The 24,774-nt window shown below is 48.9% G+C and overlaps 1 protein-coding gene across 4 annotated transcripts in view; it reads left to right on the top strand.

Moving 5' to 3' along the window:
- Positions 1 to 24,774, top strand: part of APP (amyloid beta precursor protein) — a 405,252-nt gene that overhangs the window by 362,585 nt on the left and 17,893 nt on the right. For 2 of the 4 annotated variants that reach the window (XM_063956379.1, XM_063956381.1), the window contains one exon: positions 22,571 to 22,624. The exons of the other annotated variants lie outside the window; for them this stretch is intronic. In XM_063956379.1, the coding sequence (XP_063812449.1) occupies positions 22,571 to 22,624 (54 nt within the window). The remainder of the gene's footprint in view (positions 1 to 22,570; positions 22,625 to 24,774) is intronic. 4 annotated transcript variants of the gene reach the window in all.

The raw sequence follows: 24,774 nt of genomic DNA, 5'->3' as shown, positions 1-24,774 counted from the left end.
TCTCAGCACACTTCACACGGCAGTCACTGAGGGTGCAGGGCGCTGGGAGGGGGGCGCCCTGGGAGGCAAATGAAAACCTTTTTTGGCTAAAAATACCTCACATATAGCCTCCGGGGGCTATATGGAGATATTTAACCCCTGCCAGAATCCGTTAAGAGCGGGAGACGAGGCCGCCGAAAAAGGGGCGGGGCCTATCTCCTCAGCACACAGCGCCATTTTCCCTCACAGAAAGGCTGGAGGGAAGGCTCCCAGGCTCTCCCCTGCACTGCACTACAGAAACAGGGTTAAAACAGAGAGGGGGGGCACTAATTTGGCGTTAGAAATATATAAAAAGATGCTATAAGGGAAAACACTTATATAAGGTTGTCCCTATATAATTATAGCGTTTTTGGTGTGTGCTGGCAAACTCTCCCTCTGTCTCTCCAAAGGGCTAGTGGGTCCTGTCCTCTATCAGAGCATTCCCTGTGTGTGTGCTGTGTGTCGGTACGTGTGTGTCGACATGTATGAGGACGATGTTGGTGAGGAGGCGGAGCAATTGCCTGTAATGGTGATGTCACTCTCTAGGGAGTCGACACCGGAATGGATGGCTTATTTAGGGAATTACGTGATAATGTCAACACGCGCCAAGGTCGGTTGACGACATGAGACGGCCGACAAACAATTAGTACCGGTCCAGACGTCTCAAAAACACCGTCAGGGGTTTTTAAAACGCCCGTTTACTTTAGTCGGTCGACACAGACAGGGACACTGAATCCAGTGTCGACGGTGAATAAACAAACGTATTCCTTATTAGGGCCACACGTTAAGGGCAATGAAGGAGGTGTTACATATTTCTGATACTACAAGTACCACAAAAGAGGGTATTATGTGGGATGTGAAAAAACTACCGTAGTTTTTCCTGAATCAGATAAATTAAATGAAGTGTGTGATGATGCGTGGGTTCCCCCCGATAGAAAATATGGGCGGTATACCCTTTCCCGCCAGAAGTTAGGGCGCGTTGGGAAACACCCCTTAGGGTGGATAAGGCGCTCACACGCTTATCAGAACAAGTGGCGGTACCGTCTATAGATAGGGCCGTCCTCAAGGAGCCAGCTGACAGGAGGCTGGAAAAATATCATAAAAAGTATATACACACATACTGGTGTTATACTGCGACCAGCGATCGCCTCAGCCTGGATGTGCAGAGCTGGGGTGGCTTGGTCGGATTCCCTGACTAAAAATATTGATACCCTTGACAGGGACAGTATTTTATTGACTATAGAGCATTTAAAGGATGTATTTCTATATATGCGAGATGCACAGAGGGATATTTGCACTCTGGCATCAAGAGTAAGTGCGATGTCCATATCTGCCAGAAGATGTTTATGGACACGACAGTGGTCAGGTGATGCAGATTCCAAACGGCACAAAGGTGTATTGCCGTATAAAGGAAGAGGAGTTATTTGGGGTCGGTCCATCGGACCTGGTGGCCACGGCAACTGCTGGAAAATCCACCGTTTTTACCCTAAGTCACATCTCTGCAGAAAAAGACACCGTCTTTTCAGCTTCAGTCCTTTCGTCCCTATAAGAGTCATATCTGCCCAGGGATAGAGGAAAGGGAAGAAGACTGCAGCAGGCAGCCCATTCCCAGGAACAGAAGCGTTCCACCGCTTCTGACAAGCTCTCAGCATGACGCTGAGACCGTACAGGACCCCTGGATCCTACAAGTAGTATCCCAGGGGTACAGTTTGGAATGTCGAGACGTTTCCCCTGCGCAGGCTCCTGAAGTCTGCTTTACCAAGGTCTCCCTCCGACAAGGAGGCAGTATGGGAAAAAATTCACGAGCTGTATTCCCAGCAGGTGATAATTAAATTACCCCTCCTACAACAAGAAAAGGGGGTATTATTCCACACTATATTGTGGTACTGAAGCCAGAAGGCTAGGTGAGACCTATTCTAAATCTAAAAAAATTTGAACACTTACAAAGGTTCAAATCAAGATGGAGTCACTCAGAGCAGTGATAACGAACCGGGAAGAAGGGGACTATCTGGTGTCCCGAGACATCAGGGATGCTTACCTCCATGTCCAAAATTTGCCCTTATCACTAAGGGTACCTCAGGTTCGTGGTACAGAACTGTCACTATCAGTTTCAGACGCTGCCGTTTGGATTGTCTACGGCACCCCGGGTCTTTACCAAGGTAATGGCCGAAATGATGGTTCTTCTTCGAAGAAAAGGCGTCTTAATTATCCCTTACTTGGACGATCTCCTGATAAGGGCAAAGTCCAGGGAACAGTTGGAGGTCGGAGTAGCACTATCTCGGATACTGTTACAACAGCAGGAGTGGATTCTAAATATTCCAAAATCGCAGCTGATCCCGACAACAAGTCTCCTGTGCTTAGGGATGATTCTGGACACAGTCCAGAAAAAGGTGTTTCTCCCGGAAGAGAAAGCCAGGGAGTTATCCGAGCTAGTCAGGAACCTCCTAAAATCAGTGCATCATTGCACAAGGGCCATGGTAAAAAAAAATGGTGACTTCCTTCGAAGCAATTCCAGTCGGCAGATTTCATGCAAGAACTTTTCAGTGGGATCTGCTGGACAAATGGTCCGGATCGCATCTTCAGATGCATCAGCGGATAACCCTATATCCAAGGACAAGGGTGTCTCTCCTGTGGTGGTTACAGAGTGCTCATCTTCTAGAGGGCCGCAGATTCGGCATTCAGTTTTGGATGTTGGTGACCACGGAGGCCAGCCCGAGAGGCTGGGGAGCAGTCACACAAGGAAAAAATTTCCAGGGAGTGTGATCAAGTCTGGAGATTTTTCTCCACATAAATATAGCTAAGGGTAAATTTATAATGCTCTAAGCTTAGCAAGACCTCTGCTTCAAGGTCTGCCGGTATTGATCCAGTGGGATAAAACATCACGGCAGTCGCCCACGTAAATAGACAGGGCGGCACAAGAAGCAGGAGGGCTGTGGCAAAAACTGCAAGGACTTTTCGCTGGGCGGAAAATCATGTGATAACACTGTCAGCAGTGTTTCATTCCGGGAATGGAAACTGGGAAGCAGACTTCCTCAGTAGGCACGACCTCCACCCGGCAGAGTGGGAACTTCATGGGGAAGTTTTCCACATAATTGTAAACCGTTGGGAATTACCAAAGGTGGACATGATGGCGTCCCGTCTGAACAAAAAACGGGACAGGTATTGCGCCAGGTTAAGAGACCCTCAGGCAATAACTGTGGACGTTCTGGTAACACCGTGGGTGTACCAGTCGGTGTATGTGTTCCATCCTCTGCTTTTCATACCTACGGTACTGAGAATTATAAGACGTAGAGGAGTAAGAACTATACTCATGGCTCCGGATTGGCCAAGAAGGACTTGGTACCCGGAACTTCAAGAGATGCTCACAGAGGACTTATGGCCTCTGCCGCTAAGAAGGGACTTGTTTCAGCAAGTACCATGTCTGTTCCAAGACTTACCGCAGCTGCGTTTGACGGCATGGCGGTGGAACGCCGGATCCTAAGGGAAAAGGCATTCAGGAAGAGGTCATTCCTACCCTGGTCAAAGCCAGAAAGGAGGTGACCGCACAACATTATCACCACATGTGGCGAAAATATGTTGCGTGGTGTGAGGCCAGGAAGGCCCCACGAAGAAATTTCAACTCGGTCGATTCCTGCATTTCTTGCAAACAGGAGTGTCTATGGGCCTCAAATTGGGGTCCATTAAGGTTCAAATTTCGGCCCTGTCGATTTTTCTTCCAGAAAGAATTGGCTTCAGTTCCTGAAGTCCAGAAGTTTGTCAAGGGAGTATTGCATATACAACCCCCTTTTGTGCCTCCAGTGGCACTGTGGGATCTCAACGTAGTTCTGGGATTCCTCAAAACACATTGGTTTAAAACCAGTCAAATCTGTGGATTTGAAGCATCTCACATGAAAAGTGAACATGCTCTTGGACCTGGCCTGGACCAGGCGAGTGTCAAATTGGTGGTTTTTTTCTCAAAAAAGCCCATATCTGTTTGTCCATTCGGACAGGGCAGAGCTGCGGACTCGTCCCCAGTTCTCTCCCTAAGGTGGTGTCAGTGTTTCACCTGAACCAGCTTATTGTGGTGTCTTGCGCCTACTAGGGACTTGGAGGACTCCAAGTTGCTAGATGAGGTCAGGGCCCTGAAAATATAGGTTCCAGGACGGCTGGAGTCAGGAAAACTGACTTGCTGTTATCCTGTATGCACCCAACAAACTGGGTGCTCTTGCTTTTAAGCAGACTTTTGCTAGTTGGATGTGTAATACAATTCAGCTTGCACATTCTGTGGCAGGCCTGCCACAGCCAAAATATGTAAATGCCCATTCCACAAGGAAGGTGGGCTCATCTTGGGCGGCTGCCCGAGGGGTCTCGGCTTTACAACTTTGCCGAGCGGCTATTTAGTCAGGGGCAAACACTTTTGTAAAATCCTACAAATTTGATACCCTGGCTAAGGAGGACCTGGAGTTCTCTCATTCGGTGCTGCAGAGTCATCCGCACTCTCCCGCCCGTTTGGGAGCTTTGGTATAATCCCCATGGTCCTTTCAGGAACCCCAGCATCCACTAGGACGATAGAGAAAATAAGAATTTACTTACCGATAATTCTATTTCTCGGAGTCCGTAGTGGATGCTGGGCGCCCATCCCAAGTGCGGATTATCTGCATTACTTGTACATAGTTACAAAAATCGGGTTATTATTGTTGTGAGCCATCTTTTCAGAGGCTCCGCTGTTATCATACTGTTAACTGGGTTCAGATCACAGGTTGTACAGTGTGATTGGTGTGGCTGGTATGAGTCTTACCCGGGATTCATAAATCCTTCCTTATTGTGTACGCTCGTCCGGGCACAGTACCTAACTGAGGCTTGGAGGAGGGTCATAGGGGGAGGAGCCAGTGCACACCACCTGATCCTAAAGCTTTACTTTTTGTGCCCTGTCTCCTGCGGAGCCGCTATTCCCCATGGTCCTTTCAGGAACCCCAGCATCCACTACGGACTCCGAGAAATAGAATTATCGGTAAGTAAATTCTTATTTTTCCACGCTGTTAAACATGCTTGTAACTAAATTGGCGCCCCCTGTGGGACCACCTGTGCCACTGCAGCAGTTTATGGTCCCTGCTATTAATCCGCCATGGGCAGATCAAATCTCCACTCAGTTACAGCATCTGAACCGGTCACTGACTAAATCTAAGTGTCACTCTCGCTCGCCTAAGACGTCTTCAAAACGGGCCATTACCTCCTCACAATCCACTGCTATTCCAGACACGTCCCCTGACGAAGATGGTGCATATACTGACCCCACAGACACTGACACAGATGTTTCTGATGGGGAAGGGAAGTCATTGGTGGATGTCCCGGATTTGATTGAGGCAATTAGGCTCATTCTTCAGGTGTCTGATGATCCTGAGTCTGAGGCTGTCTCTAAGAAAACGGATAGGTTTAAACGTAAGAAGGTGGTTAAACAAGTTTTACCTCATTCTGAACACCTGGTTGACATACGTCAGGAATCCTGGGAAAATCCGGGGACAAAATTGACACCGAATAAGAGACTGGTGGCTCGCTATCCTCTCGCTGTGGAGATATGTAAAAATTGGGAAACTCCTCCGCCTGTAGATTCTCATGTGGCGCGTTTGGTAGTTTCCTCTGCTCTGCCTGTAACTACCGTCACCTCTCTGAAGTAACCGACGGATAGACGTGTGGAGGGTTTGAAAGTGATTTACACCCTAACGGGGGCCGTGCATAAGCCAACCAATGCAGCAACATGGGCTGCTGAAGCTGTTGAGGCGTGGGCTCAGGAGCTAGAGGTGGAGCTGCCTTAAAATGCATCTGAGCATGCTTGACAATGTCTCTCGTACATTACCATGGCTTCTCTGTACCTTAAGGAGGCGACCTCCAATGCCGGGGTCCTCGTGGCCAAGGCTGCTACTACGTCCAGACGTATCCTTTGGTTGAGATCCTGGTCAGTGGATATGGATTCCAAGAAAATCCTGGAGGTGCTTCCTTTCAAGGGAGACATTCTCTTTGGAGAAGACCTCAAGATTGTGGCTGATTTGGCTACTGCTAAAACAGCTTGCCTACCTAGTACGGCTCCTTCCACACAGAAGGCTAAAAGTACTTTCCCTCTGCACTTTCGTCCTCCAGGAAAAGCAAAAGGTCAGGCATACCCAAAGCAAGCTCGTGCTTCCAGACCTGGCAAGCCCAGATCGAAGCGTGCCTGGGCCACCCGTCAGCCAGCTTCCAAAACTGACAAGCCTGCCGCATGACGGGGCGTGCCTCTCTCTGGGGGATCCCAGGGTGTGGGGGCGACTTTTAGGTTCTGCCCAGAAATAGTTGCAGACCACTTCAGATACCTGGGTGAGGGAAGTCGTCGCTCGTGGTTACGCAATATCCTTCAAGAATCGTCCCCCTCATCGATTTTGCCTGACAGATGTGCCTCTGGATCCGGCAAAAGCAAACACGTTGCACTCTGTGGTATTTTCCCTCCTGACCACAGAAGTGGTAGTACAGGTGCCTCTGGCTCAGAGAACCAAGGGGTACTATTCACCGCTGTTCCTAGTCCCAAAACCGAACGGGTCCTTGCGGGCCATTCTCAATTTGAAGACCTTGAACAAGCATGTGCGTATCTCCAAGTTTCGTATGGAAACACTGCGCTCTATTGTTCTGGCCTTGGAGCCTGGGGGCTATATGGTCTCCCTGGACATACAGGATGCCTATCTACATATTCCTATTGCGGTATCTCATCAGCAGTACCTGAGGCTTGCAGTGGGCAACCTTCATTACCAATTTCGGGCGTTACCCTTTGGTTTTGACAATGGCTCCCCGAGTTTTCACCAAAGTTATTGCGGTCATGATGGCTACACTCCGCCGTCAAGGGGTCAGGATCCTACCGTACTTGGACGATTTGTTGATCCTGGCAAATTCCCCAGAACTTCTCCTGTGTCATCTCGATCTGACGGCCAGTTCATGAAAGCCCAAGGGTGGCTAATCAACTGGAAGAAATCCTCCCTGGTTCCCGCTCGGAGCATGTTACATCTCGGAGCGTTATTGGACACTCACAACCAACGGTTGTTCCTGTCTCAGGAGAAAGTCCTGTAGCTTCAGGACAGGATTCGATGCTTCCTATCTCATCCGCAAGTGTCGATACATTCGGCAATGCAAGTGTTGGGTCTCATGGTGTCTGCTTTCGACATGGTGGAGTATGCACAATTCCACTCTCGCCCTCTGCAGAAATTAATTCTGACCAAGTGGGATGGCCTGCCTCACCGGATCAGATCGCACATGATCTCCTTGTCTCCGGAGGTCTGCCTGTCACTGAGCTGGTGACTTCAGGACCAACAATTGAGCAGGGGCCGTCCTTTCTGGATTACCAACTGGGTCCTTCTGACGACGGATGCCAGTCTGAGAGGTTGGGGTGCGGTGCTGGAGCAACACACTCTCTTCAGGGTCGGTGGACCAAGGAGGAGTCTCTGCTCCCGATCAATATTCTGGAACTGCAGGCAGTGTTCAATGCATTGACAATGGCCCAGCATCTAATACAGAACAGACCTGTTCAAGTACAGTCGGACAACGCCACCACGGTGGCGTACATAAATCATCAAGGTGGCACTCGAAGCCGCATGACACTGAGGGAAGTATCACGGATTCTTCAGTGGGTGGAGTGCCATCTACCGGCCATATCCGCAGTGTTCATTCCGGGCATCCTGAACTGGGAAGCAGACTTTCTCAGTCTTCAGGACGTACACACTGGAGAGTGGAGCCTCCATCTGGAGGTGTTTCAACTTATCGTGGACACGTGGGGCCTTCCAGATGTGGATCTGATGGCGTCTCTACACAATCACAAGGTTCTGGTCTTCTGAGCAAGGACAAGGGATCCTCAAGCTGCGTTCGTGGACGCTCTGGTAATTCCATGGAACTTTCAGCTATTGTATGTGTTCCCTTCGGTGTCACTCCTGCCCAGAATAATACGGAAGTTCAAGCAAGAGGGAGGAAACCTGCTTCTGGTCGCTCCAGCGTGGCCCAGACGGCACTGGTTCTCCGATCTACTGGGTCTCTTGTGCGATCGTCCCCTTCTACTTCCACAACTTCCAGATCTCCTCGTTCAGGGCCCTTGTGTTTACGAGGATTTGGCCCGTCTGGCTTTGACGGCATGGCTCTTGAAGCTTCCGTCTTGAGGGCCAAGTGTTTTTCTGAGGCGGTCGTTCAAACCATGTTGAAGGCCCGTAAGCCGGCTTCTGCTCGGATCTATAATAGGGTCTGGAATGCTTACTTTACTTGGTGTGCGTCTCACAATAATGACGTTTTCAAGTTTAGTACGGCCAAACTATTGGCTTTTCTACAACAGGGCCTGGACTTAGGCCTGCATCTGGCCTCCCTCAAGGTTCACATATCTGCCTTGTTGGTTTGGTTTCAGAGAAAAATTGCTACCCTACCTGATGTCCATACATTCACTCAGGGTGTGTTGCGGATTCAGCCTCCTTATGTGCCACCTGTGGCCCCTTGGGACTTGTCTGTGGTTTTGGAGCCCTCGCTGTAGTGCCCCCATTTATACACATTCCAGCAGCAGTGTCCCTCTTTTTACACATTACGGCAGCAGTGTCCCCCTTTTTACACATTACAGCAGCAGTCCCCCTTTTTACAATGGCCCATGCTCCCACCCTTGGAATTCAAACCCAGCCCATTATGTAAATAGCCTTTCTAATGAAAGATTTTCAGCAAAGTCTTTCGCCTCCTGAAAATCTCTTGCTCTTTAGGAAAATAGCTCAGTGTGTATGCACTACTTTGTCAAAGTCTTTTGAAATTAAAATCTACTAGTGTGTATGGACCTTAAAGGCCCAAACACACTGGGCGATTTTGAGCTGAAAGCAGATTACTTTTTGGTGTGTTGAGCTGTTTTCTGCTCAAAACCGCCCAGTGTGTATGCCCCGGCGATGAGTGCTTCATCGCCGGCAGCCGCCGCTCATCTACTGGTATCACCAGCAGATGAACGACGAGGTGGACGGCTTTCCATGGGGTCCTACTATGGAAAGACATTCACCCCCGCTGACATCGCTGGGCAGGTGGGAAAATAGCTCAGTTTGTATGCACTGAGCGATTTTCAGCCCAGCGATGTCAGCCATCATCGCTGGGCAAAAACGCCCAGTGTGTATGCACCTTTAGAAATTCACCCATCAGAAAGATGTTTTTTAGACTTGAGGTTGTTTAGATGTACTTTTATTTTCTTCTTTTATACATCTCTTAGTGGTCCTGGACATGGTAGCCCTTTGCATACAGTTTAGGAGCAGCAAAATGCGTTGTGTTCTGGAAGGAATTCATTACTTTATAAATACTGGAAGTCTAACACATATACCACATATAAATATTATGCAGGCATTGACCTTCTGGTACCTGGAACGTGCTGAAGTCTATGCTTATGGAGCTAGTGCGCAACTACTCCCCAATTAACATGCTTCACTCATAGAGAATGGGGTGTGTTCCCCCCCTCCCCTAGTGTCTATACCCCACTATAGCTTAGTACCCCCCCACTATAGCTTAGTACCGGTCCTTATATTGCATCCACCACCTACGCTTTTTGTGGACCAAATTTAGTGCCACCAGGTAACGTGCTTGGTCAAAGTTTATTTAACAGACCTGTATCTATATAGGTAAATATATGCATATACAGTATGTGTGCTTGTGTGTATATCTTATATAATAAAAGGTTAACACTGTTCCTCACCTCTATGGGTGGAATTCAAGTGTTTTACGTGCCAGCGGCCACTAGATGACGCCCAACTGAGCCGTGTTGCTCTGATCGGGCGCGCACAGCCACCGGCGCTGACATTACTATTATGTTGTTCCATCATTTTTACAGGCTGGTAACTAGTATGATATATTTACCAAATCTGTACTTGTAGGTGTTTCTGTAACTACTGGATGTAATTATATTTGACATATTATAAGCCTGATTGTGGAAGTATCTGTGTGACTGCTCATTCAGTTTCCAAATGTTTGAGTACGGGAACCTAAAAAAGTGTGTTTCTGCAGCAGGTTACATTGGTTTCCACAGGGAAACATCAGGGTGTAGAGGGGATCTTGATCCAGAGGCACCAACAGGCTAAATCTTTAGGCTGTCCCAGGATACATTGGGGCCTCCTCTATAACCCCACCTCCAGGCACTGTGAGCTCAGTTTCAGTTGGTGTCTACAGACAGCTAGTTACTTAACAGGTGGGCTGCACTGGTCATCCCTGAAAAGCTTTTTCTGACAGAAAATTTCTTCAAAACTGGGCGGTCAGCGCTGTATGTCATGGTGACACTTCAGCGCTGCAGCTCCATCACCTTCCAAGCGGCGTCGCATACTCCCGCGGCCTGTTCCCGGGAACTTGCGGCGGAGACGCTCTGGTTTTAAGCATACGGTCGCAGTCGCCCTCCTGGTTCGCGTGGCTGCTACAGGGACGAGGTAAGAGAGTACCCAAGGCTGAACCCACCATTAAATCGCATCTGTCCGTGACCTAGGACGACGGGTCGTGGCGCTGGCGTGGACACTGTCACCGAGCAGGGACTCCACTAGACCACCAGGGCAATGGAGCACAGGTCGGGTGTACTAACGCCCCATTTAATAAGGCTCGCTAGTACCTGGGGTGGAAGTCCAGCATAGGGGAGCTGGTGCTTGACCTGTAGCCTCTCCGCGGCCCAGGGCGACATCTACTGCAGATTTTCCCGCCCTGGAGCTGCCTCACACTCTCCCTCACTCCCTGACTCAGACAATGGGCGCCATCTTCTAAGCATAGTTGCGGCTAGTCTCTGGGACTGCAGGGCAAGGTCTCCCTTGTAAAGCCACCTGTATACAGCGCTGTAACTTTACAAACACTTAAGTATTCTACATGTCTTTATACAGACAGCGTTAGTTAAGAAAAAGTGTACCTATTACAGGATATATTGTATGAGTATTCTGATATACACCTTCGGTCTAGGACCGTGCTGTGTTTTATTTATATATATATATATATATATATATATATATATATTAGTGGTGGGCAGCTCCTGATTGGCTGCCGGTCCGTGACCTCCGATTGGCTCACGGACGGCATTGTAGTTAGAATAGCGCCGCGGCTTAGCCTCTGTCCTTCCAAGGCAGCTGCCGGTACGCAGCGTTAAAATAATTGTCGCCGTTAATTAGTTAATGCGTTAACGCGATATTAACGCGTTAACTTGCCCAGCCCTAATATATATATATCTGTACATATACTAGTCCAGTGCAGTTTTATTGTCATAATAATTATCTGCACTGCCTGTGACTGTATGTGCCTGTATCTGCTGTGTGGTTTCACTTTCAGTGTTTCCCAGGTGTATCTATCACTATATTCTGTACCCTAAGGGACTAGGTGCGTCAGAGTCATATATATATAGTGCGTCACAGTATTTACCTTTCTCTAACGTCCTAAGTGGATGCTGGGACTCCGTAAGGACCATGGGGAATAGCGGCTCCGCAGGAGACTGGGCACAAAAGTAAAAGCTTGAACTAGCTGGTGTGCACTGGCTCCTCCCCCTATGACCCTCCTCCAAGCCTCAGTTAGATTTTTGTGCCCGAACGAGAAGGGTGCATGCTAGGTGGCTCTCCTGAGCTGCTTAGAGTAAAAGTTTATTTTAGGTTTTTTATTTTCAGTGAGTCCTGCTGGCAACAGGCTCACTGCATCGTGGGACTAAGGGGAGAAGAAACGAACTCACCTGCGTGCAGAGTGGATTGGGTTTCTTAGGCTACTGGACATTAGCTCCAGAGGGACGATCACAGGTTCAGCCATGGATGGGTCCCGGAGCCGCGCCGCCGGCCCCCTTACAGAGCCAGAAGAACGAAGAGGTCCGGTGAAATCGGCGGCAGAAGACGTTCCTGTCTTCAACTAAGGTAGCGCACAGCACTGCAGCTGTGCGCCATTGCTCTCAGCACACTTCACACTCCGGTCACTGAGGGTGCAGGGCGCTGGGGGGGAGCGCCCTGAGACGCAATAAAAACAGAAATACCTTAGGATGGCAAAAGAAATACATCACATATAGCTCCTGGGCTATATGGATGTATTTAACCCCTGCCAGTTTTCCAGAAAAAAGCGGGAGATAAGGCCGTCGTGAAGGGGCGGAGCCTATCTCCTCAGCACACAAGCGCCATTTTCCCTCACAGTTCCGCTGGAAGGACGGCTCCCTGACTCTCCCCTGCAGTCCCTACAGAATCAGGGTAAAAACGAGAGAGGGGGGGCACTATTGGCAGCTAAATTATAAACAGCAGCTATAAAAGGGAGTAACACTTATATAAGGTTATCCCTATATATATATATAGCGCTCTGGTGTGTGCTGGCAAACTCTCCCTCTGTCTCCCCAAAGGGCTAGTGGGGTCCTGTCCTCTATCAGAGCATTCCCTGTGTGTGTGCTGGGTGTCGGTACGATTGTGTCGACATGTATGAGGAGGAAAATGATGTGGAAGCAGAGCAATTGCCTGTATTAGTGATGTCACCCCCTAGGGAGTCGACACCTGACTGGATGGTTGTATTTAAAGAACTACGTGACAATGTCAGCACTTTACAAAAAACTGTTGACGACATGAGACAGCCGACAAATCAATTAGTGCCTGTCCAGGCGTCTCAGACACCGTCAGGGGCGATAAAACGCCCGTTACCTCAGTGGGTCGACACAGACCCAGACACGGATACTGAGTCCAGTGTCGACGGTGAGGAGACAAACGTAATGTCCAGTAGGGCCACACGTTACATGATCACGGCAATGAAGGAGGCATTGAACATTTCTGACACTACAAGTACCACAAAGAAGGGTATTATGTGGGGAGTGAAAAAACTACCAGTAGCTTTTCCTGAGTCAGATGAATTAAATGAGGTGTGTGATAAAGCGTGGGTTTCCCCCGATAAAAAAGTGCTAATTTCTAATAAATTATTGGCACTATACCCTTTCCCGCCAGAGGTTAGGGCGCGTTGGGAAACACCCCCTAGAGTAGATAAAGCGCTCACACGTTTATCTAAACAAGTAGCGTTACCGTCTCCTGATACGGCCGCCCTCAAAGAACCAGCGGATAGAAGGCTGGAAAATATCCTGAAGGGTATATACACACATACTGGTGTTATACTGCGACCAGCAATCGCATCAGCCTGGATGTGCAGTGCTGGAGTGGCGTGGTCGGATTCCCTGACTGAAAATATTGATACCCTGGATAGGGACAGTATATTACTAACTATAGAGCATTTGAAGGATGCATTACTATATATGCGTGATGCACAGAGGGATATTTGCACCCTGGCATCAAGAGTGAGTGCTATGTCCATTTCTGCCAGAAGAGCGTTATGGACGCGACAGTGGTCAGGGGATGCGGATTCCAAACGACATATGGAAGTATTGCCGTTTAAAGGAGAGGAGTTATTTGGGGCCGGTCTATCGGACCTGGTGGCCACGGCAACGGCCGGAAAGTCCACCTTTTTACCCCAGGTCACCTCTCAGCAGAAAAAGACACCGTCTTTTCAAACTCAGTCCTTTCGTTCCCATAAGTACAGGCGGGCAAAAGGCCACTCGTTTCTGCCCCGGGGCAGAGGAAGAGGAAAAAGACTGCACCAGGCAGCCTCTTCCCAGGAGCAGAAGCCCTCCTCTGCTTCTGCCAAGTCTTCAGCATGACGCTGGGGCTTTACAAGCGGACTCGGACACGGTGGGGGCCCGTCTCAAAAATTTCAACGCGCAGTGGGCTCACTCGCAAGTGGACCCCTGGATTCTGCAGGTAGTATCACAGGGGTACAAACTGGAATTCGAGACGTCTCCCCCTCGCCGGTTCCTGAAGTCTGCTCTACCAAAGTCTCCCTCCGACAGGGAGGCAGTTTTGGAAGCCATTCACAAGCTGTATTCCCAGCAGGTGATAATCAAGGTACCTCTCCTACAACAGGGAAAGGGGTATTATTCCACGCTGTTTGTGGTACCGAAGCCGGACGGCTCGGTGAGACCAATTTTAAATCTAAAATCCTTGAACACTTACATAAAGAGGTTCAAATTCAAGATGGAGTCACTCAGAGCAGTGATAGCAAACCTGGAAGAAGGGGACTATATGGTGTCTCTGGACATCAAAGATGCTTATCTCCACGTCCCAATTTACCCTTCTCACCAAGGGTACCTCAGGTTTGTAGTACAAAACTGTCATTATCAGTTTCAGACGCTGCCGTTTGGGTTGTCCACGGCACCTCGGGTCTTTACCAAGGTAATGGCCGAAATGATGATTCTTCTTCGAAGAAAAGGCGTTTTAATTATCCCTTACTTGGACGATCTCCTGATAAGAGCAAGGTCCAGGGAACAGTTAGAAGTCGGAGTAGCACTATCTCAGTTAGTGTTACGTCAGCACGGGTGGATCCTAAATATTCCAAAATCGCAGCTGATTCCAACGACACGTCTCCTGTTCCTAGGAATGATTCTGGACACAGTCCAGAAAAAGGTGTTTCTCCCAGAGGAGAAGGCCGGGGAGTTATCCCCGCTAGTCAGGAATCTCCTAAAACCAGGCCAGGTGTCAGTGCATCAGTGCACGAGGGTCCTGGGAAAAATGGTGGCTTCTTACGAAGCGATTCCATTTGGAAGATTCCATGCAAGAACGTTTCAGTGGGATCTTCTGGACAAATGGTCCGGATCGCATCTTCAGATGCATCAGCGGATAACCCTGTCGCCAAGGACAAGGGTGTCTCTTCTGTGGTGGCTGCAGAGTGCTCATCTACTAGAGGGCCGCAGATTCGGCATTCAGGATTGGATCCTGGTGACCACAGATGCCAGCCTGAGAGGCTGGGGAGCAGTCACACAGGGACAAAATTTCCAAGGCTTGTGGTCAAGCATGGAAACATCTCTTCATATAAACATTCTGGAACTAAGGGCCATTTACAATGCCCTAAGTCAAGCAAAACCTCTGCTTCAGGGTCAGGCGGTATTGATCCAATCGGACAACATCACGTCAGTCGCCCACGTAAACAGACAGGGCGGCACGAGAAGCAGGAGGGCGATGGCAGAAGCTGCAAGGATTCTTCGCTGGGCGGAGAATCATGTGATAGCACTGTCAGCAGTTTTCATTCCGGGAGTGGACAACTGGGAAGCGGACTTCCTCAGCAGACACGACCTTCACCCGGGGGAGTGGGGACTTCATCCAGAAGTCTTCCAAGAGATGGTAAACCGTTGGGAAAAACCAAAGGTGGACATGATGGCGTCCCGTCTCAACAAAAAACTAGACAGATATTGCGCCAGGTCAAGGGACCCTCAGGCAATAGCGGTGGACGCTCTGGTAACACTATGGGTGTACCAGTCAGTGTATGTGTTCCCTCCTCTGCCTCTCATACCAAAAGTACTGAGAATCATAAAAAGGAGAGGAGTAAGAACTATACTCGTGGTTCCGGATTGGCCAAGAAGGACTTGGTACCCGGAACTTCAAGAGATGCTCACGGAGGACCTGTGGCCTCTACCTCTAAGAAAGGACCTGCTCCAGCAGGGATCTTGTCTGTTCCAAGACTTACCGCGGCTGCGTTTGACGGCATGGCGGTTGAACGCCGGATCCTGAAGGAAAAAGGCATTCCAGAAGAAGTCATCCCTACCCTGATAAAGGCCAGGAAGGATGTAACCGCAAAACATTATCACCGCATTTGGCGAAAATATGTTGCGTGGTGTGAGGCCAAAGAGGCCCCTACAGAGGAATTTCAACTGGGTCGCTTCCTACATTTCCTGCAAACAGGACTGTCTATGGGCCTAAAATTAGGGTCCATTTAAGGTTCAAATTTCGGCCCTGTCGATTTTCTTCCAAAAAGAACTGGCTTCAGTGCCTGAAGTCCAGACGTTTGTCAAAGGGGTACTGCATATACAGCCTCCTTTTGTGCCCCCGGTGGCACCTTGGGATCTCAATGTGGTTTTGGGGTTCCTAAAATCACATTGGTTTGAACCACTCACCACTGTGGAATTAAAATATCTCACATGGAAGGTGGTAATGCTGTTAGCCCTGGCTTCAGCCAGGCGTGTCTCAGAATTGGCGGCTTTATCTTATAAAAGCCCTTACCTGATTTTTCACACGGATAGGGCAGAATTGAGGACTCGTCCTCAATTTCTCCCAAAGGTGGTTTCAGCGTTTCACGTGAACCAGCCTATTGTGGTGCCTGCGGCTACTAGGGACTTGGAGGACTCCAAGTTACTGGACGTAGTCAGGGCCCTCAAAATATATATTTCCAGGACGGCTGGAGTCAGGAAATCTGACTCGCTGTTTATCCTGTATGCACCCAACAAGCTGGGTGCTCCTGCTTCTAAGCAGACGATTGCTCGTTGGATTTGTAGTACAATTCAGCTTGCGCATTCTGTGGCAGGCCTGCCACAGCCAAAATCTGTAAAAGCCCATTCCACAAGGAAGGTGGGCTCATCTTGGGCGGCTGCCCGAGGGGTCTCGGCTTTACAACTTTGCCGAGCAGCTACTTGGTCAGGGGCAAACACGTTTGCTAAATTCTACAAATTTGATACCCTGGCTGAGGAGGACCTGGAGTTCTCTCATTCGGTGCTGCAGAGTCATCCGCACTCTCCCGCCCGTTTGGGAGCTTTGGTATAATCCCCATGGTCCTTACGGAGTCCCAGCATCCACTTAGGACGTTAGAGAAATTAAGAATTTACTTACCGATAATTCTATTTCTCATAGTCCCTAGTGGATGCTGGGCGCCCATCCCAAGTGCGGATTGTCTGCAATACTTGTATATAGTTATTGTTACAAAATTCGGGTTATTATTGTTGTGAGCCATCTTTTCAGAGGCTCCTTCGTTTATCATACTGTTAACTGGGTTCAGATCACAGGTTGTACGGTGTGATTGGTGTGGCTGGTATGAGTCTTACCCGGGATTCAATATCCTTCCTTATTATGTACGCTCGTCCGGGCACAATATCCTAACTGAGGCTTGGAGGAGGGTCATAGGGGGAGGAGCCAGTGCACACCAGCTAGTTCAAGCTTTTACTTTTGTGCCCAGTCTCCTGCGGAGCCGCTATTCCCCATGGTCCTTACGGAGTCCCAGCATCCACTACGGACTATGAGAAATAGAATTATCGGTAAGTAAATTCTTATTATTACGTGTATTCTACTCTGTACTCAGTCATATAATACCGGATTTATTCGCTGGTGTCTATAGTCACATACTAACGGATTTATGTGCAGGTATTGTACTCTGTCTTGCTTTATCATACTAATTCGCTCTGTTGTTGCATTTATGTACAATGTCTAACAAGAAGGGCAGCAAGTCTGTGGATGCTCCTCAATCATGCAGACCATGCGCCAAAGATTTACCAGAGGGGGAAGCTGTGTATGTTGGTCTGTGTACTAATTGTCATACATCTCCCAGCCAGTCCACAGCTCCTGTAACCAACCAGGAGCCACCCTGGGCTGCGTTCACAAACCTACTGGGTACTCTGGGGGAACGCCTTATGCCCCCTATGGGACCACCTGTGCCGTTACAGCCAAAAATTGTCCCTATGGTTAATCCCCTTTGGGTGGAAAATTTGTCTAACCAGTTGCAGCAATTAAATCATTCCTTGGTCAGACAAAAATCTACTCCAGGTCACTCTCATGTCTCTGGGTCATCTAGGCTGGCTGCTTTCTCCTCACAATCCACAAATCTCTCAGATGTTTCATCTGAATAAGAGGGGGCGCATACTGTCCTGTCAGACACTGAACCAGGTGTGTCTGACGAGGATTCTCCATTGCAAATTGATGTCCCTGCCCTAGTGGTTGCTATTAAGCTAATCCTACAAATCACTGATGATGAGGATTCCACTACTGTGGCTAAGAAAACGGCAGAAGGTGGTTAAAAATCTATTACCCGATTCTGACCATTTGGTGGACATCAGGCAGGAGCACTGGTTTAATCCAGGAAAGAAATTCCCTCTATCTAAACGGGTCTTGGCTCGCTATCCGCTAAGTGGGAAAATTCACCGCCGGTGGATTCTCATGTCACCCGCCTAGTGGTGTCGTCCACTTTGCCTGTCACCACTGTCATTTCACTGAAGGAACAGACAGATAAGCGTGTGGAGGGATGCCTGAAATCTATTTACTCCCTTACAGGTGCTGTACATAGACCCACTATTGCGGCCTCTTGGGCTGCAAAAGGAATTGAAGCATGGGTTCAGGCGTTAGAGGAAGAGCTGCCCGAGGATATATCTGACAATGCCAGACAATACCTGTCTCAACATTACCACCGCCGCCCATTTTATTCAGGAAGTGCCCTCTGAGGCGGGTGTGTTGGCAGCCAAGTCATTCACTACGTCTGTCCTGGATCGCCGTATTCTGTGGTTAAGGTCATGGAAGGTGGACCTAGACTCCAAAAAGACCTTGGAGGTACTCCCCCTTAAGGGGGTTGTTTTGTTTGGGGAAGACCTAAATAAAATTGTCTGCATTGGCGGCTGCTAAGACTGCCTCTCTCCCAAATACTAAGTCTTCTGCACAGAAGGCTAAAGGTACCACGTTTCGTTCCTTCCAGCCTCAAGGGAAAGCAAAAGGTCAGGCATACCCGAGACAATCTCGTGCTCCCAAACAACTAAGCCCAAGGCAAATCAGTCCTGGGCGGCCAGTCAGCCTGCTTCTAAACAAGACAAGTCTGCTGCATGACGGGGCGGGCCTCCCCCTGGAGGACCCCAGGCTGGGTGGCCGACTTCTACAGTTCACCCGGGTCTGAATAATTAGCACTTCAGACGCATGGGTGCGAGAAGTTGTCTCTTATGAGGACGCAGTCTCCTTCAAGAGACTTTCCCTTCGCCAGCTTTGCACCACGGTTATCCCTTCGGATCCATTAAAGGGGCAAGCTTTGCAAAAGGTTGTGAGTTCTCTCCTGAATACAGGAGTGGTAGTGCAGGTTCCTCTGGCCCAGAGAGGCTGAGATTACTACTTGACCCTGTTTCTAGTTCCGAAACCCAATAGGTGTTTCCGGCCTATACTCAAACTCAAATCACTGAACAAGTTTGTGAGAATGTCCAAGTTCCGTATGGAAACATTGCTCTCAATTATACTGGCTATGGAACCTGGATATACAGGATGCGTACCTGCATATACCTATTGCCATGTCGCATCAGCAGTATCTGCGGTTCGCTATTGGCAACCTCCACTATCCATTCCAGGCTCTGCCATTTGGACTGGCTACGGCTCCTCGGATCTTCACCAAGGTCATGGCCATAATGACGGCCAATCTCCATCTCCATCGCCAGGGAGTCAGGATCCTGCCGTATCTGGACGACTTGCTGATTCTGGCAAACTCCCACGATGTCCTCCTCAGTCATCTACAACTGATAGTAAGCTTCCTACAACCCTACGGGTAGCTCATCAATTGGAAGAAATCCTCACTGGTCCCAGCTCAGAGCATGGTGCACCTGGGGGCACTCCTGGACACGCACAGTCAACGAAAAGTCCTGAGATTTCAAGACAGGATAAGATGAGATTACTTTGTCGCCCCAGAGTGTCGATACACTCAGCGATGCAAGTACTTGACTGATGGTGCCAGCATTCGACATGGTAGAGTACGCTCAATTTAATTTTCGCCCTCTGCAGAGGTTAATCTTTTCCAAGTGGGATGGCCTATCTCATCGGATCAGATCTCACATGATCACTTTGACTCCGGAGGTTCGTCTGTTGCTGACCTAGTGGCTACAGAACCAGCAATTGAGCAGAGGCCATCCCTTCTGGATCCCCGACTGGGTCCTGGTGACAACGGACGCCAGCCTCAGGGGATGAGATGCGGTGTTGGAGCAACACTCTTTTCAGGGTCGCTGGACCAAGGAGTCACTCCTCCCAATAAACATTCTGGAGTTGCGGGCGGTGTTCAATGCATTGACTCTCGCCCTGCCTCTGGTACAGAACAGGCCGGTTCAAGTACGGTCAGACAATGCCACTATGGTGGCATACATAAATCATCAAAGCGGCACCTGAAGCCGCATGGCTGTGATGGAAGTGTCAAAAATCCTTTGTTGGGCGTAACGCCATCTGCCAGCAATACAGGCAGTGTTCATTCTAGGCGTTCTAAACTGGGAGGCAGACTTCCTCAGTCGCCAGGACGTGCACGCCGGATAGTGGAATCTTCATCCAGAAATCTTTCAACTCCTAGTAGACAAGTGGGGCCTACCAGACGTAGACCTGATGGCGTCTCGACACAATCACAAGTTTCCAGTCTTCGGATCAAGGACAAGGGATCCTCAAGCAGCGTTCGTGAACGCACTGGCAATTCCATCGAACTTTCGGCTGCACTACATGTTCCCTTCAGTGTCACTCCTGCCGAGGGTCCTGCGAAATTTCAAACAAGAAGGAGGATTTCTACTTCTAGCCGCTCCAGCGTGGCCCAGACGGCGTTGGTTCTCAGACCGACAGTGTTTAGCGTCCTCTTCTACTTCCTCAGTGCTCAAACTTCCTTGTACAGGGCCCTTGTCTTTATCCGGACCTGGCCGGACTGGCTTTGACGGCGTGGCTATTGAGGCATCACTCCTGAGAGCCAAAGGATTCTCTGAGGCAGTCATCCAAACTATGTTAAAAGCCCGCAAACCGGCATCTGCTCAGATTTATTACAGGGTCTGGAATTCTTACTTCACCTGGTGTGCTGATAAGAATTATGATGCATACAGATTCAGAACTTCCAGAGTTCTGGCTTTTCTACAAAGAGGCCTTGACTTAGGCCTTCGTCTGGCCTCCCTCAAGGTTCACATATCTGCCTTGTCGGTATGATTTCAGACAAAAATTGCATCTATACCTGACGTTCATACATTCACTCAGGGTGTCTTACGTATTCAGCCTCCCTATGTCCCTCCTGTGGCTCCATGGGATCTGTCAGTTGTCATGAATGCCCTACAAGAGTCTCCATTTGAATCTCTTAAGACGGTGGACCTTAAATGGCTCACGGCCAAGGTCTTGTTTGTACTGGCTATTGCCTCTGCAAGAATGGTGTTGGACTTTGGTGCATTGTCCTGTCGTCCACCCTTTCTAATATTTCATTGTGACCGGGCAGTTCTTAGAACTCGCCCAGGTTATTTACCTAAGGTGGTGTCATCTTTTCACCTTAACCAAGAGATTGTGGTTCCAGCCTTTATCTCTTCTGATTTGTACTCCAAAGAGCAGTCTTTGGATGTGGTACGGGCTCTCCGTATATATATCAATAGGACGGCTTCTATCAGGAGGTCAGATTCCCTTTTTGTTTTGTTTGGTTTTCACAAACTTGGCTGTCCTGCAAATAAGCAATCCTTGGCCAGATGGATTAGAATGGTGATTGCACAAGCTTATGCGCAGGCTGGTCTCCCAGCTCCTGCTGCTATTAATGCCCATTCTACTCGGTCTGTTGGACCTTCTTGGGCGGGCCCGCCATGGCGCGTCCGTAGAACAATTGTGCAAGGTGGCTACGTGGTTCTCTGTGAACACGTTTATTAGGTTCTATGCCTTTGATACTTCTACCTCCCGGGATGCTTCCTTTGGACACCGGGTTCTCATACCAGCTAAGGCGTGTCCCCTCTTTTGAGGAACTGCTTTAGGACATCCCCCGATGTTTCCCTGTGGAAACCAATGTAACCTGCTGCAGAAAAGGAGAGTTATGGTAGACTTACAATTGTTAACTCTTTCTGTGAGGTACATTGGGTTCCACAGGACGCCCACCCTGACACACGTAGCTTCTATGGGTTTGTATGGCATTAGCTGCTAGTCCTTTCTCCTGTCGTGAGAATGTGGCTCAATGTGACTAACATCTACCTTCTCTCTTACCTGCTCCTGCATTGGATTGGTTAACGAAACTGAACTCACAGTTCCTGGAGGCTGGGTTATAGATGAGGTCCCAATGCATCCTGGGACAGCCTAAAGCTTTTGCCTGTTGGCGCCTCTGGATCAAGATCCACTCTACACCATGATGTTTCCCTAAGGAACCCAATGTACCTCGCAGAAAGAGAGTTAACAATGGTAAGTCTACCATAACTCTCCTTTTTTGTTTGTTTTCCTTCCATTATAAGCTGGTGTTATGTGCAGGGCTTTAGCAGCTGAAGCTCCTCTATTGTGACGGGACACCTGGCTTCACAGTTACTGCTTTATGTCCGTGGAGGAGCTTTGGCTCTGTTAAATGGGAAAATGCTACAGTCTGCGTGACACCTGCATTATAGGAGAATCCTGTTCTTCAGGCAGCTTTGTTTGGTTCTGTTATTCCTAGATACCTACCAGGGCTGTGCCTTGATGGATCCATTATTATTATTATCCTTTATTTATATCCATGCATGTCCTGCACAGACCTGAGCTGATCTGCTGTCCTGTATAAAGGCAGCAAAGCACATCTGCCTGGGGAGTAGAGTTTTCTGACGATAGAGATTCCCTTTAATGCTTTATACAATCAGAATGACACGTGGTACAGTAATAACCCATAGATTTGGCTGAATGCAGATGTACACCTGTTCCCTCTCCCCTTCCTCCTTTATTTCCTTCCGTCCTGTCTATCTGTCAAATTAACCCCAGTGGCACAATGTCTCTGCCCTCATGTTATTTTCTGCCGTCTTTCCTATCCATTGAGCAAATTATGTATTGTTATTTTTATTTGCTTGTTTTTTTGTTTTGCTGCACGTGCCCAGTTGAACCAGTTGATGCTCGCCCTGCCGCAGATAGAGGACTCACTACACGACCAGGTATATAACTCGCTTTGCTTTTGTCTGTCAGTCCTTGGCATGTTAGCTTGCATGTAGTCTGTCGCCTCTGGTGGGTTTGTGTTTGTGTTGTTCTTATGTCTTGTGCATAATTTTAGTATACTTTATAACCATCACAAACAAAACAGCATTATTTCTCTATCGTCCTAGTGGATGCTGGGGTTCCTGAAAGGACCATGGGGAATAGCGGCTCCGCAGGAGAAAGGGCACAAAAAGTAAAGCTTTAGGATCAGGTGGTGTGCACTGGCTCCTCCCCCTATGACCCTCCTCCAAGCCAGTTAGATTTTTGTGCCCGGCCGAGAAAGGTGCAATCTAGGTGGCTCTCCTAAAGAGCTGCTTAGAAAAGTTTAGCTTAGGTTTTTTATTTTACAGTGAGTCCTGCTGGCAACAGGATCACTGCAACGAGGGACTTAGGGGAGAAGAAGTGAACTCACCTGCGTGCAGGATGGATTGGCTTCTTGGCTACTGGACATCAGCTCCAGAGGGACGATCACAGGTACAGCCTGGATGGTCACCGGAGCCTTGCCGCCGGCCCCCTTGCAGATGCTGAAGTAAGAAGAGGTCCAGAATCGGCGGCAGAAGACTCCTCAGTCTTCTAAAGGTAGCGCACAGCACTGCAGCTGTGCGCCATTTTCCTCTCAGCACACTTCACACGGCAGTCACTGAGGGTGCAGGGCGCTGGGAGGGGGGCGCCCTGGGAGGCAAATGAAAACCTATTTTGGCTAAAAATACCTCACATATAGCCTCCGGAGGCTATATGGAGATATTTAACCCCTGCCAGAATCCGTTAAAAGCGGGAGACGAGGCCGCCGAAAAAGGGGCGGGGCCTATCTCCTCAGCACACAGCGCCATTTTCCCTCACAGAAAGGCTGGAGGGAAGGCTCCCAGGCTCTCCCCTGCACTGCACTACAGAAACAGGGTTAAAACAGAGAGGGGGGGGGCACTAATTTGGCGTTAGAAATATATAAAACAGATGCTATAAGGGAAAACACTTATATAAGGTTGTCCCTATATAATTATAGCGTTTTTGGTGTGTGCTGGCAAACTCTCCCTCTGTCTCTCCAAAGGGCTAGTGGGTCCTGTCCTCTATCAGAGCATTCCCTGTGTGTGTGCTGTGTGTCGGTACGTGTGTGTCGACATGTATGAGGACGATGTTGGTGAGGAGGCGGAGCAATTGCCTGTAATGGTGATGTCACTCTCTAGGGAGTCGACACCGGAATGGATGGCTTATTTAGGGAATTACGTGATAATGTCAACACGCTGCAAGGTCGGTTGACGACATGAGACGGCCGACAAACAATTAGTACCGGTCCAGACGTCTCAAAAACACCGTCAGGGGTTTTAAAACGCCCGTTTACTTTAGTCGGTCGACACAGACACAGACAGGGACACTGAATCCAGTGTCGACGGTGAATAAACAAACGTATTCCTTATTAGGGCCACACGTTAAAGGCAATGAAGGAGGTGTTACATATTTCTGATACTACAAGTACCACAAAAGAGGGTATTATGTGGGATGTGAAAAAACTACAGTAGTTTTTCCTGAATCAGATAAATTAAATAAAGTGTGTGATGATGCGTGGGTTCCCCCCGATAGAAAATTATGGGCGGTATACCCTTTCCCGCCAGAAGTTAGGGCGCGTTGGGAAACACCCCTTAGGGTGGATAAGGCGCTCACACGCTTATCAAAACAAGTGGCGGTACCGTCTATAGATAGGGCCGTCCTCAAGGACCAGCTGACAGGAGGCTGGAAAATATCATAAAAAGTATATACACACATACTGGTGTTATACTGCGACCAGCGATCGCCTCAGCCTGGATGTGCAGAGCTGGGGTGGCTTGGTCGGGTTCCCTGACTAAAAATATTGATACCCTTGACAGGGACAGTATTTTATTGACTATAGAGCATTTAAAGGATGCATTTCTATATATGCGAGATGCACAGAGGGATATTTGCACTCTGGCATCAAGAGTAAATGCGATGTCCATATCTGCCAGAAGATGTTATGGACACGACAGTGGTCAGGTGATGCAGATTCCAAACGGCAAAAAGGTGTATTGCCGTATAAAGGAAGAGGAGTTTTTTGGGGTCGGTCCATCGGACCTGGTGGCCACGGCAACTGCTGGAAAAT

The sequence above is a fragment of the Pseudophryne corroboree genome, chromosome 2 (genome assembly GCF_028390025.1).
Source record: "Pseudophryne corroboree isolate aPseCor3 chromosome 2, aPseCor3.hap2, whole genome shotgun sequence".
NCBI lineage: Eukaryota > Metazoa > Chordata > Amphibia > Anura > Myobatrachidae > Pseudophryne > Pseudophryne corroboree.
Note: the sequence above shows the minus strand (reverse complement) of the source record. Positions and strands in the feature narration are given on the sequence as shown.